The sequence below is a fragment of the Pinus tabuliformis genome, chromosome 4_2, assembly GCF_031772625.1.
Source record: "Pinus tabuliformis cultivar Carrire ecotype Pingquan chromosome 4_2, CPIR1, whole genome shotgun sequence".
In the NCBI taxonomy this organism is placed as follows: Eukaryota; Viridiplantae; Streptophyta; class Pinopsida; order Pinales; family Pinaceae; genus Pinus; species Pinus tabuliformis.
In genome coordinates, this window is record NC_142304.1 from 578,557,720 (window position 1) to 578,578,129 (window position 20,410).

Consider the following 20,410-nt stretch of genomic DNA (forward strand, 5'->3'; position numbering starts at 1 on the left):
TACCAGATATTGAAGTTGAATAGGTAGAATAAGTTGCAGGCATGTACATATTAAACAGAGTGCAAGCCATTTTTCACAAAACCAAGCCGGACCTTTAAATTGTACAAGTCTAAAGAAACCTGAAAACCCGTTGCAAACGTTTACCTCTAAGATGTAAGTATTACCTCACAATCAAATGAAATGAGCTACAATTTCCTTTTGTTTCTGTTTTATTCCAAAAAAACATGTAATCGCACCCATATTAGCCTCTGCCGCATTCGCAATCGCAGCCATTGATCACCCTCATCCAACAGTTCCCGTGTTGCTACAGCCTTTTTCTTGCACATTAAACCTCATGCAGCTCCTCACTATTGATTACATTCACCGATTGATCTAATGGTGATCGCACCTCCCGCCTTTATTAAGTGCTCATGTGTTAACGTGCAATCGCGGCGGTTTCACGCCCGTCACTTCAGCCACATGTCGCGCATTAACTGGATTGCGCGGCCATATACGAAAACTGCCTTGGGCCCAAAGGCAGTGTGGGGAATACCGCCCACCCGTGAAACCGCCTATCCCCCGGCCGTTAACCTCCTCGCATCTTTTGCGTGCGACGACCGTTGGATCCGCTGCTCTTTGATCCGATGGCTCACATTCATCATCAGTGGATTCTTCTTTTTCCACCAGTTTCTTGCCAGGAAGTGATTTTCTTTCCCCCGGCTTAGCCTTTGCAGCTGCTTTATCAATTATCACAGGTTCAGGCTTCACTTGTTTCGCACCATCTTTCATTAACTCAGGCTTGGCAAGCCTCACTTCTCTTTGGCCATTTTCCTTAACATGATGCATCAGAGCCTGAGCTTGTCGATCATCATCAGAATCAGAGTCTGAGTCATCATATCCTCCCATTCCACCATCTGTTTCTTCTACAACTGTGGTATAACCAATGAAGAAGACACTTCCTGTGGTGCAACTGTGTGAAAGCTTGAAAGGTTTAGAAAACATAATATCCAACGAAAATTGGTCGCATTTCCCATATGTAAGCGCACCAAGCACAACTTTCTTGTTATCAACATGAACATTGAGGAGAGCTCTCTCACTTTCCTTTGCATTTTGAATCTCACCCAGGGCTGCCTGCGATAAGTGGAGATATTTACCATCTCCAGGATCACAGCTCTGAACCTCCCTAGGTTTTACCTCCACACCCCAAAACTCCATTTGATCTGAAACCCTCCGCTCGATTGTTTTGGTTCAACTCCTAACAAACGAGGAACTCTATTATAACTCTGTCTGCTTCTCTCGTCTCCATCTGCTCCTCTGGTGGCTCTATCTACTCCTTGAATATTGCCATATTGACATCAATGACAATCCGTGTCCAACAATCTCCCCCTTTGTTATTGATGGCAATATTCTTCTGCTCTCTCCCCCTTTGACATCAATGGCAAAGGAATGCATACGGACTCCCCCTGTCAAACTGCTCCCCCTGTCTTACTGCATCTTTATGAATGAACTTGAGTGATGATAAAGAAATAACCCCCATCTTTTGACGCAGATGTTCGAATGCTTCTCGAGGAAGAGGTTTTGTGAAAATATCAGCTATCTTCTCCTTTGTACTGATATATTCCAGGACGATGCTTTGTTCAGCTACTTGCTCACGGCGGAAATGATACTTGATTGGTATGTGTTTGGTTCTTGAGTGCATCATTGGATTTTTGCTGAGACTGATAGCACTTGTGTTATCACAATAAATGGTAATTGGTTGATCTGTACATACGTCGAGATCTTTTAGAGCTTCCTTCATCCATAGTATCTAAGTACAACAGTCTGCTGCAGCAATATACTCGGCTTCGGTAGTGGATAATGATATGGATGACTGTTATTTGCTGATCCAGGATACCAAACAGTCTCCTAGGAAGAATGCATTTCCACTAGTGCTTTTCCGATCATCTATACTTCCAGCCCAATCAACATCAGTGTATGCAGTTACAGTCAGTGTTGAGTCCTTTGGGTACCAAAGACCAAAATCAGAAGTTCCCTTCAGATATCTGAGAATTCTTTTTACAGGTAATAAATGGGATTGTTTGCGAGCAGATTGAAATCTTCCCACCATTCCTACTGCTTGCATTATGTCTGGTCGTGTAGCTGTTAAGTATAGAAGGGCTCCAATCATTGACCTATAATGAGTTGCATCTACAAGAGGGGAGTCATCATCTTTGCTCAGTTTGCAGTTTGTGGTCATAGGTGTGCTCATGGGTGCACAATCCTCCATTCCATATTTTTTGAGCATGTCTTTCAGATATTTGGTTTGAGATATACACAATCCTGCTCTATTTTGAGATATTTGAAGTCCAAGGAAGTGGGAAAACTCTCCTATCATTGACATCTCAAACTCTTTTGACATGTTTTGAGCAAATTCATGGCTCATTTCATCATTATTACTAGCAAAAATCAGATCATCGACATAAACAAGAGCAAGTAGTAACTTACCTTGATCTATCTTTATGTATAGATTGCTTCCAGCCACTCCCTTTTTGAAGCCTTGTTGTTGTAGATAGTGATCCAGTCTTGCGTACCAAGCTCTAGGAGCTTGTTTCAACCCATATAAAGCCTTTTTCAACTTACAAACTAAGTCCTTTCTTGCTGTTAGACCAAAACCTTCTGGCTGCTCCATGTAGACTTCCTCCTTGAGTTCCCCATTTAGAAATGCTGATTTCATGTCCATTTGATAGATTTTGAATCCTTTTGAGCAAGCAAATGCCAAGAACATCCTGATAGCTTCCATACGGGCCACTGGTGCAAATGTCTGTTCAAAGTCAATTCCTTCAATTTGTGAATAGCCTTTGCAGACAAGTCTTGCCTTGTTTCTGATAACCTGTCCTTCCTCATTCATTTTATTTTTGAGTACCCATTTGGTTCCTATTATGTCTTTTCCCTTTGGACGAGGTACCAACTCCCATGTCTTGTTCTTCTCAATTTGGGACATTTCTTCTTCCATAACTTTTACCCAATCAGGATCCTTACTTGCTTCTGCAAATGTTTCTGGTTCTATCATAGATAGGAGGGCAATGAATTTTCTCTTGGGTGTGATTGATATCCTTCTTTGGGTCTGCACACCTTCATCTCTATCGCCAATGATCTGCTCTTCTGGATGATGTCTTTGGACATACTTCATCTTTGAAGGGGTATTAGGTGGTTCTCTTCCCTCTTCTTCTTCTTCTTCTTCATCTATTACTTCTTCTTTAGGTTCTTCTTCTTCAATGAGAGAGTCATCTTCATGTTCTTCAATTTCCATTTCTGGAAGATCTTCATCAACCTTTACATCAATGCTTTCCGCTATTTTCTTCAGTCGATAATTGTAGCACTTGTAAGCCTTGCTCCGTGTAGAGTATCCAAGAAATATCCCTTCATCAACCCGAGAATCAAACTTTCTGGGTGAGCCATCATTTATTTTTATGAAGCACTTGCTTCCAAAGATCTTGAAGTACTTCACCGAAGCAGGTCTTCCTTTCCATAGCTCATAAGGAGTTTTTCCACAATTTGGTGTTAATTGAGTTCCATTTAATGTATAGACAACAGTCCTTACTGCTTCTCTCCAGAATCTAGGTTGTAAGTCTATTGCTAATAGCATTGTTCTTGCCATTTCTTGGACTGTTCGACTTCTTCTTTCAACTACCCCATTTTGCTGAGGTGTTCTAGCCACTGAGAATTCCATTTTAATTCCATGAATATTACAGAACTCACTAAACTCGTTTGATGTGAATTCTCCTCCTATGTCTGTTCTGAGGCACTTAATTTTTGAATCTTTTTAATTTTCTACAAGGGCTTTTAGATTCTTAAAACTCTCAAAAGTTTCAGATTTATAATTTATGAAATATATCCACATCATTCTAGTATAATCATCAACAAATAACACAAAGTACCTTTCTCCTTGGAGTGCTTGATTTCTAGTTAGCCCACATACATCAGCATGGATGATCTCTAAGAGCTTCGATGTAGAGTGTTCCTTTGGTTTGTGGCTGATTCTAGTCTGCTTTCCATGTTGACATGGACCACATACTACTTGATTTGGTTTGAACAGCCTTGGGATGTCTCGTACAACTTTTATCTTGCTGATATTGATCAGATTATTGAAGCTTGTATGTCCAAGTCGCTTGTGCCACAACCAACTCTCATATGTCTGACTCAGGTAGCATTTATTTTCTTGAATCTTGTTCAGAATGTAAATTTTGTCTGGTGTCCTCACCCCTTTAGCCGCAAGTTTCCCTGAGACAGAGTTCCTTATTTCACAGTCTTTGGTGCTGAAAACAACCTTATGTCCTTGATCACAGATTTGGCTGACACTCAAGAGGTTCTGTTTGAGTCCATCAACCAGTAGAGCATCTTGAGCTTTTCCTTTTCCATTGATCAGAGTAATAGTTCCTTTTCCTGCAATTCTGCCAGATCCACTTCCAAAGGACACATTCCCTTCCTTTTTACTCAGTGAGACAAACTTCCTTCTATCTCCTGTCATGTGTCTGGAGCACCCACTATCTATAAACCACTGGTTTCCATTATTTTGAGCATATAGAGCCAGGCTGCATTTGTCCATGCTGGAGTTCTTGCTACTCGTCTTTCTTCCTTTGAGTGGGTAGTCTTGTTCATAGTGTCCATTATTGTAGCATAAAGAGCAAATCAGATCAAATTTGGTCAAGGGATCAAATGAGTTAAAGGTTTTGATTTGTCCCTGCCTTTTGGGGGCACATGAGTTGATTATTCTATCCTTTAGCTTTGTCTTTTCACTTCTGCGAGCCATACAATGTCTGGCTTGATGACTAAATTTTTTACAGTGAAAGTAGTGTCCAAGAAAAATGGTTTTGTACTTGTTGAAGCAACCACGGTTTGAGTTGATTTCCTTCATGGGAATTACCCCTCCCTCGTTCTTTGGATTTGCGATGGGCCCTTGGTGGAGTACAAGTTTGTATTTGCTGTAGTGTCCATGATTTGACTCCACATTCTTCTTTGGAGTAATTCTCTCTTCATTCTTGGGATCTAGGGTGCACTTTTCATCTTTTGGATTGCAGGAAAGTGCATTGGCATAGCTTTTCACATTATTTTTAGTGCTTGAGGATTCTCCTTTGAAACCTATTCCAGACTTGTCATGTTGAGGTTTTTGATTTTTCAGAATAGTCTCAAGTATTTGAGAGCTTTTACAACCCTTTTTAATTTGCTCCAACTCCTTTCTCAGAGACACTATTTTGGTCTCGCGTTCTTCACAAGTCTCTTCCTTTTCTTTAAGCTTTGCTTCCAAGAGGTCTTCTCTCCTTCTTATTTCCTCGTTTTCCACTTTGAGAGAAATGATTTTGTTTTGTAGTTTCTCATTTTCTTCAATGGCACTTATTAACAGTTCATCTACATTTCCTTCTAGCCCCGAGTCATCATCATCAGCGAGTGCCATGAATAATGCTTCTTGGCTTTCATCATGATCGCTTTCCTCATTTGATTTCCTTTTGATGACCATAAACTCATCCTCATCAGACTCATCTTGCTTGGAGAAGAAGTTTTTCTTATTGAACCCTTTCTTTTTATGTGCCATTATTTTAGAATTTCCTTCAACATCACTATCATGTTTATGAGGACATTTTGCTGCATGATGGCCTGTTGGAAATAATACTGAGAGGGGGGGGGGGGGGGGGGGTGAATCAGTATTATGAAGCCAAATATTTCCTTTTTAAATTCCAGATGATATACGCTACTTCAGTTAATAAAAACTGTGTATATACGCAACTACAAATAAAGAAACCCGCGTATATCAAGCAGACTTATAATTTGAATTATATTTTAGATGTCAGTTATTAATTTGTGATTCAGATGCACAGAAACAGTACCAGAAACAGTGAAACAGAGCAGAAGACAGTCACACACAAGAACACAAGATATAAGGAGGAAACCAAATGTGGGTGAAAACCCCCTGCTGCAATTCGTCTCTATCTTCTTGTTAATTAGAAACTTCTCTTTACAATGTCTTGTACTGGAGTAGACTTTACCAGTACGCAAGCTGCAACCTGCAGAGAGCTACAACTCTCTCTCGTTTTCTAGCTTTCCTGGAAGGGAGCTCCAACCCCCTTAGTTCTTGTACTAGCATGAGATACTAGTACGCAGGCTCCTACCTGCAGAAGGCTGTAACCTTCTCTTTGCTTTCAGGGACCTCGTTTCATTAATTTTCAGACTGGATCCACAAGTAACATCAATCAAACATCAAGAATTTCTGCATAACCCAAACTCCTTTTCACCAATCAAAAGTTGAAACAAATAAGCACTTTTCTAACCATTGTACCCAGAACACAGTAACTGTAATCAAACACCAATTCTGAACCTAGAACACTGCAGCAATAAAACAGAAGCAACTAGAACATAAATCAAGATATATACGCTACTTCACTATTCAGCAACCTGCGTGTATACGCTTTTGTATCACAACCAACCCGCGTATACGCTTCTGTATCACAACCAACCTGCGTATACGCTTCTTTCATTCACAGAAAAGGCATGTATACACACCTACAATTCACTGAACCTGCGTACAGATCTATAAGGGATAATTTATTCTTTTAAGCATTCAGACATTAGTTAACCCAGATTTATAGATCAAGAGAGTGCCACATATAATAGATCAAAATTATACAGAGATACCAATGTTCAAGCCTTGAGATTTTGATCCGTCAATAGCCCTTATCCTTCTTATCCTTATTGTGCTTAGGTTCCTCCTTTTCAGATCTAGATCTGTACCATAACCCGATCACACGTATTCCAGATCTAGCACAATATCAGATATTCAATAATTCAGATTCTCCTTTGCCACATGATATCCTTCCTCTTTTATAGTTTTAGACCTTCCACAATACCACGGTCCAAAACCATAATAAACCAATACCAAGGGCCCAAAACCTGGGGTCAACTCTTCTGACGAGATAAAATGGTCCACAACCATAGGTTCAAATTCCAAGGACTAACAACCATGGAACAAAAATAAGTTTCCCACCGTGTACGTGCTTTTATGTGCATAAAAGTGCGTGTATACGCATACGCGACTTCGGAACGTATAACACGCGTGTATACGCGTCTTATGCAAGGTGTACCTGCGTATACAAGATTTCCTTCATTCTGAACACCTGAACTGAGATCTGTCACCAAAGTGAGTTGCCATCAAGGACAACACCTGTACCATAGCGCCATGCCTGTGCCAAAATGCCAACAATCTCCCCCTTTGGACTTGATGGCAACCCCAAGACCCTCAAAATCCTTCTCCCCCTTTGTCATCAAGGGCAAAGGGTTGTGCTCCCCCTGAGTACATGCTGATACCTCTGAACATGCTCCCCCTGACAGTAGGCAAGATCTGCAAAAGATGTTCTTCAAGAAGAACCATGACTTATACATCATAAAAGACCTTCCTAGCACCAAAAGACTCAATACATACAATCATTACCCAACCAAGTGGGGATCATCCACCCAACCAAGTGGGGATACATCAGAAATTTACACATGACAACCAAACACATCAATCATCCCAGGCATAGTGGGGAAACCAAAATAGGCCGTTACATGACCTTGATAAAAAAAATGACATAGAGACGAAATATCAAGACTATGCAAATCACCAGCAGCATCTGACAATCACTGTATATATCAGCAATCATGTTCTCCTTCTGATCTTCTTTCTGCAGCTGATCCACTTGAGCCAAAAAAAACTTGAGTACTAGAACCAAGAGCTTCTAAGGTAATGCCAACAATGCATTATTAGAAGATTATCTGCTCCCCCTGAACCTGTGCCTGATGGTCTCTGACATACCCATCTCAGACTCTCTTCAACCAGAGTCTGCCCTTGCTGATTTTCTTCAGAACTCCATATACGCGACTTAACCTGCATAAATCGGCGTATGTACGTGGATACCCCTCATCCAACTCGCGTACACCAATTTTCTTTGGAACAAACAAGCTTCAATAGCAGGGTGAAGCATCAACGACTCCCAACTTCTGTCTGAGATATTCAAAAGTTTCCCTGGGCAGTGGTTTGGTGAGTATATCAACAACTTGTTCCTTAGAAGGAACATACTCCAATTTGACCTTTTGTTCCAACACTTGTTCCCGGAGAAAGTGATACTTGATCGGTATGTGCTTGGTCTTTGAATGCATGAATGGGTTCTTTGAAATTCTTATTGCAGTTGTATTATCACATAAGATAGAGACAGGTGGAGTACAAGTGATTTGAAAATCTTGCAAGGTTTGCATCATCCAAAGGAGTTGTGTGCAACAGGATGCAACAGCCACATATTCCACTTCAGCTGTAGATAAAGCAATCGAACTCTGTTTCTTGCTGAACCAAGATACTAATCTGGAACCCATAAAGAATGCACCGCCACTTGTGCTCTTCCTGTCATCCACGCTTCCGGCCCAATCTGCATCTGTGTAAGCATGAAGAGTGAGATCTGTATCTCTAGGATACCATAAGCCATAGTTTTGAGTTCCTTGAAGGTACTTGAAGATTCTCTTGACTGCCTGAAGATGAGTTTCCTTTGGGTTGGCTTGAAATCTTCCAACTATTCCCACTGCATGCATAATATCTGGTCGGGTACCTGTCAAATAAAGCAAACTCCCAATCATGGATCTATAGGTTGGTTGATGCACTGCTGCTGATTCATCATTTGTACTGAGGCTGTAACCTGTAATCATGGGGGTACATACAGGTTTCGAATCTTCCATGCCATGCTTCTTCAGAATCTGCTTGAGGTACTTGGTTTGAGACAAGAAGATACCGCCTTCATTTTGTTGGATTTGCAATCGAAGAAAGTATGTCAGTTCTCCAAGCAAGGACATTTCGAATTCTTTCTGCATCACCAAGGCAAAGTTTTGACTCATAGCTTCTTCATTGCTTCCAAAGATAATATCATCTACATACACAACAAGTATTAGCAATTTGTTATTCTCAATTTTTATATAGAGATTGCTATCTGCTGATCCTTTTGAAAAACCTTGTTGATGAAGGTATTTGTCCAACCGATAGTACCAAGCCCTTGGATCTTGTTTAAGCCCATAGAGAGCCTTTTTAAGTCTGCATACAAGATTTGGATCATTTCCAAGGATAAAGCCATCTGGTTGCTCAATGTACACTTCTTCTTCTAAGTCCCCATTCAAAAAGGCTGACTTCACGTCCATTTGAAATACTTTGAATTTTTGAAAGCTAGAGAGGGCAAGGAACATTTTGATGGCCTCAAGTCTAGCTACGGGAGCAAAATTTTCTTCAAATTCTATTCCTTCCTGTTGAGCATACCCTTTGCAAACAAGCCTGGCCTTGTTTCTAATAACTTCCCCATTTTCATTCAACTTGTTCTTGAAGATCCATTTTGTTCCTATGACATTCTTATCTTTTGGTCTAGGAACCAACTCCCAAGTGTTGTTCTTTTCGATCTGCTCAAGTTCTTCATCCATTGCCTTGACCCAGCATTCATCTTTGCACGCCTCTTTTACATTTTGTGGTTCAGTGGAGGAGAGCAATGCCAAATAGCTTGACGCTTCTGCAATTGTTCTTCTAGTTTGTACACCTGCTTCTTTCTGCCCCAAAATCTGAGATTCTGGATGATTCTTCTGCACATACCTGGATGGAGTCTTCTCTTCTATCCTTATCTATTCCACTGGTGCCTCTTGAGGTTCTTCTTCATCATCAGTTTGATTTGGAGGGTAGTCTTCATCTTCTTCTATATTTTCATAATTTACTTGCTTAGGAGCGTTTCCTTTTTCATCAACCACAACATCAATGCTGTCAACAATTCTTCCAAGTCTTTTATTGTAACATATATATGCTTTGCTGTGGGGAGAATAACCAAGAAGAATGCCTTCATCAGCTCTAGGTTCAAACTTGCCAAGATGTTCATCATTATTCTTAATGTAGCATTTGCTTCCAAAAATTTTGAAATGTTTTACCGAGGGAGTCTCACCATACCAAAGCTCATGAGGAGTTTGAGTGCTATTTACCCGGGCATTTGTTTTTTTGAGAATAACCACCGCAGCATAAGCCGCTTCACCCCAGAAGGTTGTGGGAGTTCCAAACTCATCAAGCATAGCATGAGCCATTTGTTGAACTATTCTGTTCATTCTTTCCACTACTCCATTTTGTTGAGGAGTCCTAGCTGTAGAGAATTCCCTTCTTATTCCATGTTCTTCACAGAAATCGAAAAACTCATTTGAGGTAAACTCCCCACCTATATCAGACCTGAGGCATTTAATTTTGCAATCTGATTCGTTTTCAACCAATGCTTTGAAAGATTTGAATTTTTCGAACGCTTCATCTTTGTGCTTCATCAGTCCTATCCAAACCATCCTGGAAAAGTCATCAATGAATAATATAAAGTATTCTTCTCCTCGAGGTGACCTTTTCCTAGATGGACCACATACATCTGTATGAACTAGCTCAAGAGGCCTACTAGCTGATCCTTCCTTCTCAAGTTCTGGTTTGCTTACCAAACTGACATGATTTGCATATGGCGTTGTCTGGAATTTTGATATCTGGAAGACCACGAACTGCCTGGTATTTGCATGCTTTCCTTATTTGTGAAAAGCTTAGATGCCCCAACCTCTGGTGCCATAACCAGTGTTCATCATCCTTTCTCAAATAGCATTGTTGTTGTCCTTCTTCAAATATGTATAGATTATTTGGAGTCCTTCTACCTTTGATCACTGTTTCACCTGTATCAAGATCGTGAACACGACATCCATTTGATCTAAATTACCTCGGTTCCTTGATCGCACATCTGACTGACACTCAAAAGATTATGCTTCAATCCATCAACATACAACACATTTCCAGCTTTGACCTTTTCTTTCAACTGAGCAACACCTTTTCCTTTTATGGCTGCAGGGGAATCGTTTCCAAAAGAAACCTTCTTCCCTTTTTCTAATGCAGTATATGATTCAAGTTTTTCTTTATCCCCTGTGATATGCTTCGAACATCCGCTGTCGATATACCATAGATTTTCCTGTCCTTCTGCATAAAAAGCTATCCCACATCTTTCTAGTTGTGGTTCCTTCATTCTCCATGTTCTGGCACTTGAGGTTTGTTCCTTCTAAGTTGTTTTCCAAAACCTGCTCCTACATTCAGAATCTTCATGACCAAAGTTATTACAAATAGAACATTCAACTTCATTTTCAAGGGCCGAAAAGTTGTTATAGGTCCTTTTCGTGATCCCAGTCATATTCCTTTGTTTTTGGACTTCTCTAGTCATGATTGTTTTATAGGCAACACATTGAGCTACTTTGTGACCAAAATTATGGCAAGAGAAACATTGGCCATTGAAGAAACTCCTGCGATTATCAAATCTATCATCCAACCGATTGTAGTTTCTACTGACATCCATTCTTGAGGCAAATTGAGAAGATTTTACCTGTGGCTGATTGTAGCTTCTATTTGTCCTTAAGGTAGCTTGCCCCTGATTTTCTTGATAGTCTTTGTTTGTTCTTGAGGTAAACTGTCCCTGATTTACCTGATGATTTCTATTAGGCCTTTGCTCGCTCCTCCTTGCTGCATCAAGATAACTTTTGGATGTGGATGCTTGAGATGTTTCTCCATTATATCCTAGACCTGTCTTGATTAGTGGAGAACGCTGCATATTGATAATCTCATCCAGAGTTTCAGATCCTTTAACAAATTTAAGATTAATAGCTTTTGTTTTCTCAATCTCCTTTCTAAGACAAACAATTTCACATTCCAATTTTTCAAGATGTTTTTCCCTTTCAGCCAGTTGACATTGTAGAGAATCAATAATTGCACTTTTCTCTTCTAAGCAAACTTTGAGATCAGACATTTCATTATAAAAACCCTCTACATCTATAGCATCCATGTACTCATCATCTTCAAAAGCCATTAAAAGTTTATACTCATTACCTCGTTCATCTTCGTCACTATTTGAGAGTCCATCACTATCTTCATGAGTGTAATAGCTTTTCTTATTTGGATTCTGTTTCTTGTTCCATCTAACAGGTTCCTTTCCTTTGTCAATCTTATCTTTATGAGGACACTTGGTAGCATAGTGACCTACTCTTCCACAAGCAAAGCACTTGAAAGGTAACTTACCTCGGAATCGTCCAACACCCCTTTGAAGATTTTTGACAAAATTTGATTCTTCTTCTTCTTCTGACCCATGTCCTGATTCATAGTACTCTCCTTTGCCTGAAGCCTTGAAGGCAACTTCTCTCCTGTCAGATGGACCTCCTTTCCTCATTTCATAAGCAGTTAGAATTCCATGTAGTTGTGACATTTTAAGATGTTGTAGATTCTCATTTTCTTCTATAGTAGAAACTTTAGATTCAAACCTAGGTGACAAAGATCTTAGAACTTTTTCAACCACAACAACCTCTTTTATTTCTTCACCCAAATTTTTCATGCAATTAACAATCTCATCCACACGAAGAAAATAGTTAGCCACACTTTCATCATTATACATCTTGAGATTTTCATACTGAATCCTGAGGGTTTGAAGTTTTGCTCTTTTTACCTGATCATCTCTTTCATAGCTCAGAACAATCTTGTCCCATATTTCTTTTGCGGATTTATACTGCATAACTTTGACAAATTCAGATTGCGACAAACATCCCAATAGAGTATTGACCGCCTTTGCATTTGTTTCATATTTCTTCTTCTCAGCCGAATCTGTAGGAGTTGTTGTAGGAAAAGTATATCCTGTATCTATGATATCCCAGACTTCTGTTCATAAAGATTGAAGATAGGCAGTAACTCTTACCTTCCAATATTCCCATCAAAAACTGGTGGCCTGATTGATGCTTCCCTCTCGTAGTTGCTCATGATGAAAGATCTTCCTTCAAGCGATCAAGCTGTTTCAGAAGGACCTGCTCCGATACCAATTGTTGGAAATAATACTGAGAGGGGGGGGGGGGTGAATCAGTATTATGAAGCCAAATATTTACTTTTTAAATTCCAGATGATATACGCTACTTCAGTTAATAAAAATCGCGTATATACGCAACTACAGATAAAGAAACCCGTGTATATCAAGCAGACTTATAATTTGAATTATCTTTCAGATATCAGTTATTAATCTGTGATTCAGATGCACATAAACAGTGAAACAGAGCAGAAGATAGTCACACACAAGAACACAAGATATAAGGAGGAAACCCAATGTGGGTGAAAACCCCCTGCTGCAATTCGTCTCTATCTTCTTGTTAATTAGAAACTTCTCTTTACAATGTCTTGTACTGGAGCAGACTTTACTAGTACGTAGGCTACAACCTGCAGAGAGCTACAACTCTCTCTCATTTTCCAGCCTTCCTGGAAGGGAGCTCCAACCCCCTTAGTTCTTGTACTAGCTTGAGATACTAGTATGCAGGCTCCTACCTGCAAAAGGCTGCAACCTTCTCTTTGCTTTCAGGGACCTCGTTTCATTAATTTTCAGACTGGATCCACAAGTAACATCAATCAAACATCAAGAATTTCTGCATAACCCAAACTCCTTTTCACCAATCAAAAGTTGAAACAAATAAGCACTTTTCTGACCACTGTACCCAGAACACAGTAACTGTAATCAAACACCAATTCTGAACCCAGAACACTGCAGCAATAAAACAGAAGCAGCTAGAACATAAATCAAGATATATACGCTACTTCACTATTCAGCAACCTGCGTGTATACGCTTCTGTATCACAACCAACCTGCGTATACGCTTCTTTCATTCACAGAAAAGGCGTGTATACGCACCTACAATTCACTGAACCTGCGTACAGATCTATAAGGGATAATTTATTCTTTTAAGCATTCAGACATTAGTTAACCCAGATTTATAGATCAAGAGAGCGCCACATATAATAGATCAAAATTATACAGAGATACCAATGTTCAAGCCTTGAGATTTTGATCCGTCAATAGCCCTTATCCTTCTTGTGCTTAGGTTCCTCCTTTTCAGATCTAGATCTGTACCATAACCCGATCACACGTATTCCAGATCTAGCACAATATCAGATATTCAATAATTCAGATGCTCCTTTGCCACATGATCTCCTTCCTCTTTTATAGTTTTAGGCCTTCCACAATACCACGGTCCAAAACCATAATAAACCAATACCAAGGGCCCAAAACCTGGGGTCAACTCTTCTGACGAGATACAATGGTCCACAACCATAGGTTCAAATTCCAAGGACTAACAACCACGGACCAAAAATAAGTTTCCCACCATGTACGTGCTTTTATGTGCATAAAAGTGCGTGTATACGCATACGCGACTTCGGAACGTATAACACGCGTGTATACGTGTCTTATGCAAGGTGTACCTGCGTATACAAGATTTCCTTCATTCTAAACACCTGAACTGAGATCTGTCACCAAAGTGAGTTGCCATCAAGGACAACACTTGTACCATAGCGCCATGCCTGTGCCAAAATGCCAACATGGCCTATTTTACCACATTTAAAATAGATAAGAGGATACTTGCCTTTAAGCTTAGATCCTTTCTTCAGCTTTCGTACAAATTGAGCCAATTCAGATTCCACATCTGATTCATCACTACAGTCATTCCTTTCTTTCTCCTTCTTTGACCTTGAGGCCTTGAATGCTGCATCTTTGGAGCTTGGGCCACCTTTCCTCATTTCATAGGCAGTGAGAATTCCATGGAGTTCATCCATTTTGAGGGTATCTAGATCCTTTGCTTCTTCTATAGCACTTATTTTGGAGTCAAACCTGTCTGGAAGAGACCTTAATACCTTTTGAACAATGGTACTTTCTTCAACTTTTTCGTCCAATCCTTTCAGGGAATTTACCACTTCAGCTACTCGGAGGAGGTATGCTGCAATATCTTCTTCATCTTCCATCCTCAAACTTTCAAATTGTCTTCTATGAGTTTGAAGCTTTGCCTTTTTGACTTTTGAGTCTCCATCGTACAAGCCAACTAGCTTCTCCCACATTTCTTTGGCCGAGGTACAGTGTATGATTTTTGTAAACTCGGAATCGGTGATTCCACTAGTGATGGAGATCATGGCCTTTGCATTTGCGATGTAGGCTTTCCCCTCGTCTTGGTCTGTTGGAAGAGTGGAAGTAGTTTTGTATTCATTTTGAACCAAATGTCAGACTTCAGGTCCAAGGGACATTAAGTAGTAAGTAATTATTTTCTTCCAGAAACCAAAGTTAGTGCCATTGAACAAAGGAGGTCTTCCTGATGCTTCGTGGTTTCTCATCATGACTTCAGATCCTTCTTCAAGCTGTTAGGCTAGTATGAAGAAGCCTGCTCTGATACCAATTGTTGGAAATACTGAGAGGGGAGGTGAATCAATATTTCTTACTATTTATTTTTTAATTGTTCTAGTGATTGCCAACAACCTATATAGATATGTATATGTATACACAGAACATAGAAATCAACAACTAAATTTAATGCTTTTATTAAAACTCAAGACAGTGCAAAGAAATAAATACAATAAAAGTATAAGTCTGATTGTGAATAGTTGCCAAGCTCCAACTTGGACTTCAGTGAGGCTCCAACCTCTAGAGCACCAACTCTGTTTTGCAGTGGTTCTGCACTTAGGAGCACCTAGCCCAATGACTTCAGTCCTGTTCAGTTCTAAGGCTCCAACCTCTTGGGCTCCAACCCAACCTTGGTATAAACAGGTATGCTGTTGCACTCTATTTAGCTGAGGTTGTCTCACTCCTGCTCTCCTGCCTCTGCTGCCTCTACAACCTCCACTGCTTTTTCTGCCTCTTTTGCCTCTGCTGCTTCTCCTATCTCACCCTCGGGTTCTTCACCACCATAACAGCCCCAACAGTTCTCTGTTTCTACTATTTTATACATTCCCATGCCTTTGTCCATTCGTTTCCGCTTACACCGCCTCTTAGGCTTCCTCCTCAGTCACTGTCGTTTCCTCTGACTTTCTTGATCTTTCAGCGTCCCTCCTTGATCACTGTGACCTCCTTTGATCACCAGAACCCCACCTTGGACCACATTCGCTTTTCACAGGGAAACAAAGATTCATTTCTGCCAGATATTGAAGTCGAACAGGTAGAAGAAGTTGCAGGCATGTACATATTAAACAGAGTGCAAGCCATTTTTCACAGAACCAAGCCGAACCTTTAAATTGTACAAGTTTAAAGAAACTAGAAAACCTGTCGCAAACGTTTACCTCTAAGATGTAAGTATTACCTCACAATCAAATGCAATGAGCTACAATTTCTTTTTGTTTTTGTTTTATTCCAAAAAAAACACGTAATCATGCCCATATTAGCCTCTGCTGCATTCGCAATCGCAGCCATTGATCACCCTCATCCAATGGTTCCCACGTCGCTACGAACTTTTGCTTTCACATTAAACCTCGTGCAGCTCGTCACTGTTGATTACATTCACCGCTTGATCTAACGGTGATCGCACCTCCTGCCTTTGTTAAGTGCTCAAGCGTTAATGCGCGATCGCGGCGGTTTCGCGCCCGTCACTTCAGCCATGTGTTGCGCATTAACTGGATCGCGTGGCCATATACGAAAACTGCCTTGGGCCTAAAGGCGGTGCGGGGAATATCGCCCGCTCGTGAAACTGCCTATCCCCCGGCCGTTAACCTCCACGCATCTTTCGTGTGCGACAACCATTGGATCCACTGCTTTTTGATCCGATGGCTCACATTCATCATCAGTGGATTCTTCTTTTTCCACCAGTTTCTTTCCAGGAAGTGATTTTCTTTCCCTCGGATTAGCCTTTGCAGCTGCTTTATCAATTATCACAGGTTCAGGCTTCACTTGTTTCACACCATCTTTCATTGACTCAGGCTTGGCAAGCCTAGCTTCTCTTTGGCCATTTTCCTTAACACGATGCATGTTGGCATTATGGCTAAAGATAATTAGAAACTGCGGATCTGTCTTAAGGCATTTATTGGCTGAATTTTCTTGTTGATAAGATCTGACAGATGGCTCCAGTTTAGGGGGAGCATATGCTCTTAATGCATTGTTGGCATTATGGTTAATAGTCCTTGGTGATGATGCTTATATAGATAAATGATTCATCTTGCTATGAGTTGTCCATCTCATATGATTCTTGGATTTACATAGTTGATCAGATTTATGGTTGATTCTCTGATGCTACATATCTGGTGCTTACATGGCGATCTTCATAAGGATAAGAAGAATTATGATGCAAGATTCGTATTGTTCTTGGCACATATGAGGATTGTTAGCTGGATACATGGGTGATTATTCAAAGTTGCATTGTTGGAGACAAGATGATAATGAGCTCTTACCTATATGATGATAGGTTGTTTCGTACATATGTTGATTGATGCAGATATTCCCAAATGATGATCTGGATGGCTTTGGTGTTTCTCCTTATGATAAAAGATGTTATGGAGCAGATCATTCAATGTTGTTGCTGATGTTTATCATTAGGTGATTGATCTCTGTTATAAATGTCATATCACGACTCATGATGTAATAGTGTGTCTCTATTATAGTCATCTCTTCAGGTCATGTAACGACCTATGTCAGTTTCCCCACTATTCCTGGGATGAATGATGTTATTCTTTTATGTTGTCATATGTAAACTTTTGGTATATCACCATTGTGATGGGAGATAGATGTATGTATGAGTCTTTGGTGATAGGAAGGTATTTTATGATATATAGAGTCATGTTCTTCTTGTAGAACATCTTTTTGCAGACCTTGCTTACAGTCAGGGGGAGCTTGAGCATGAACAACACTATATAGCAGAACGGAGATTTCAGCTTGTTCTCAGAAAGAGCATGATCATATTGGTGCACCATGGCATATACAAAGGGGGAGCTCATTCAGAGACTTCAATAGATCTGGTTTATAGTCAAGAAGAGCATGTTCTTAGGGGGAGCAAAACCCTTTGCCCTTGATGTCAAAGGGGGAGAGTAATGTGGAATTGTCGCCATCAAGTCCAAAGGGGGAGATTGTTGGAATTATGATGCATGTGTTGTACTTGATGGCAACCCTCTCATAGAAGATCATCTCACTTGTATACATTCAGATGAATCCACAGAAGAGATATCAGATATGACATAATACATGGATGTAGGACAGTTCAAAGGGATCAGATGACAATTCACAAGTAAGCTTTGCCATCAAGTCCAAAGGGGGAAATTGTTGGCATTATGGCTAAAGTGTTGTCCTTGATGGCAACTCATACAGGTGATGGATCACTGTACAACAAGTCAGTAGCAGAGATTGATGATTAGCTCACAAATAATAAAGAAAACAAGAGGTACGTAGGTACACCATACAAAAGATGCGGACCCGCAGGCATGTCATAGATAAAGTGCGTACATACCCGCAGGTACACCATGTAAAAGGTGCGGACCCCAGTTCACTCACTTCAAGGCAGAGAAGCGCGCTCACGTGGGGTTTCTTATGTTTGGCCCGTGGTATTTAGCCCGCCGTTCTTAATTCTATAGTTTTGGCCCATGGTATAGGATCTAATTTAGCCCCGGTTTGGATCCCTTGTATTGGTTATTGATGGTTTTGTCCCATGGTGTGAATAAGGGCTTGACTATAAATAGGGTAGGAGATCACTTGGCTAATGCATCTTTTGCAAATTGAATATCTTAAGATCTGAAATATTGGGTTATCGGTTTAAAAGCTTGATCTATATAAAAGTGAAGTTGAAAGTGAATCTATGAAGTGTGATCTCTCGGGCGCATGATCAGATCTGGGCATCTGACTATCTGTGGTACACCGGTGGATTGCCAATTTAGCCCTAATCAGAGGTTCGCAGGTAATTAAATGTGCAAGTGCGGGGGTACGCACAACAAAAGAAGGCGCAGTGCATGGGTACGCACAACAGAAGAAGGCGAAGTGCGTGGGTACGCAACACGATAGAGGTTCAGGTGCGGAAGAATAGTAAAGGTACGCGGCGTGGCAGAGGTTCAGGTGCGGAGGCACAGTGAAAGTACGCGGCGCTACAGAAGCCGCATGTGCGTAGATATGCGGCGCGATAGCATCTGAGGGTGCGTGGCCACAGTGGTAGTACGCGACGTGATTGAAGAAACAGTGCGTGGGTACGCGGTGCAGTGGAAGGCTCTCTACGGGGATACGCAGAGACGCAAAAGGTGAAGTGCGAAGCCACGCAGCCCAGATAAAGAAAAAATTGCGTATCTGTCCTAAAACATTTGTTGATCATCCTCTATTTATTGTTGCAAAGTTCTGGGTTTATATTTCTGGTACTATCTTTCTGTTTACAACATTCTGAGAAGTTGGGTAATTCTTGGTTGATTATATAAGGAGTTTGGGTAATTTGCATGTACTTGATGTTTATTTGATATTCTTGGATCCAGTTTGAAAATTTATGAAAAGTGGTCCTTGAAAGAAAAGAAGTAGGGGGTTGTAGCTCCCTTCCAGGAGAGACTGGAAAACGAGAGAGAGTTGTAGCTCTCTGCAGGTTGCAGCCTGCATACTGGTAAAGGACTGCACCAGTACAAAATCATTGTAAAAGGAGTTTCTAATTGAAAGAAGATAGAAACATATTGCAGCAGGTGGTTTTCACCCACATTGGGTTTCCACCTTATATCTGGTGTTCTTTGGTGTGACTATTTGTTTTTCTTGTTCATGCTCATTGTTTTATGGTACTGACATACAAGAATAATTCAAAGTATAAATAAGGAAGATTTATTAAAAAGAACTTGATAATACTGATTCACCCCCCCTCTTAGTATTATTTCCAACAATGCATCAGAGCCTGAGCTTGTCGATCATCATCAGAATCAGAGTCTGAGTCATCATATCCTCCCATTCCACCATCTGTTTCTTCTACAACTGTGGTATAACCAATGAAGAAGACGCTTCCTGTGGTGCAACTGTGTGAAAGCTTGAAAGGTTTAGAAAACATAATATCCAATGAAAACTGGTCGCATTTCCCATATGTAAGCGCACCAAGCACAACTTTCTTGTTATCAACATGAACATTGAGGAGAGCTCTCTCACTTTCCTTTGCATTTTGAATCTCACCCAGGGCTACCTGTGATAAGTGGAGATATTTACCATCTCCAGGATCACAGCTTTGAACCTCCCCAAGTTTTACCTCCACACCCTAAAACTCCATTTGATCTGAAACCCTCCGCTCGATTATTTCGGTTCAACTCCTAACAAACGAGGAACTCTATTATAACTCTGTCTGCTTCTCTCGTCTCCATCTGCTCCTCTGGTGGCTCTGTCTACTCCTTGAATATTGCCATATTGACATCAATGACAATCCGTGTCCAACATCTTCACTGATTGGGCTAACCCTTAGGGCTATGTTGAATGTGAGGTGTTTTAAGGGATCATTGCAATTGTTTTTTCCAACGTAACCAAAGAGGAGCTTGTGCTGTTTCAAGGAGTCCAACATAATGACCAGCATGAGCACCAACGTGAGCACCAACGTAAGCATCCGTGTGGAAGAAAATGTGTTGAACCTGCATTGAGACAAC

The 20,410-nt window shown here is 40.6% G+C and overlaps 1 protein-coding gene and 1 pseudogene across 1 annotated transcript; both read right to left on the reverse strand.

Moving 5' to 3' along the window:
- Window positions 1-408: 408 nt before the first annotated feature.
- On the reverse strand, window positions 409-1,198 carry LOC149170623 (histone deacetylase HDT1-like). The gene has a single exon (XM_089425660.1). It carries the CDS (start codon window positions 1,192-1,194, stop codon window positions 409-411), a length of 786 nt encoding a protein of 261 aa, XP_089281786.1. The 5' UTR covers window positions 1,195-1,198.
- Window positions 1,199-16,493: 15,295 nt separating this feature from the next.
- On the reverse strand, window positions 16,494-20,043 carry LOC149170624 (histone deacetylase HDT1-like; annotated as a pseudogene).
- Window positions 20,044-20,410: the final 367 nt, after the last annotated feature.

What these genes read in the sequence shown, in the direction of transcription:
- LOC149170623 (XM_089425660.1), bottom strand. Translation starts at nt 1,194, where the DNA reads ATGGAGTTTTGGGGTGTGGAGGTAAAACCTAGGGAGGTTCAGAGCTGT.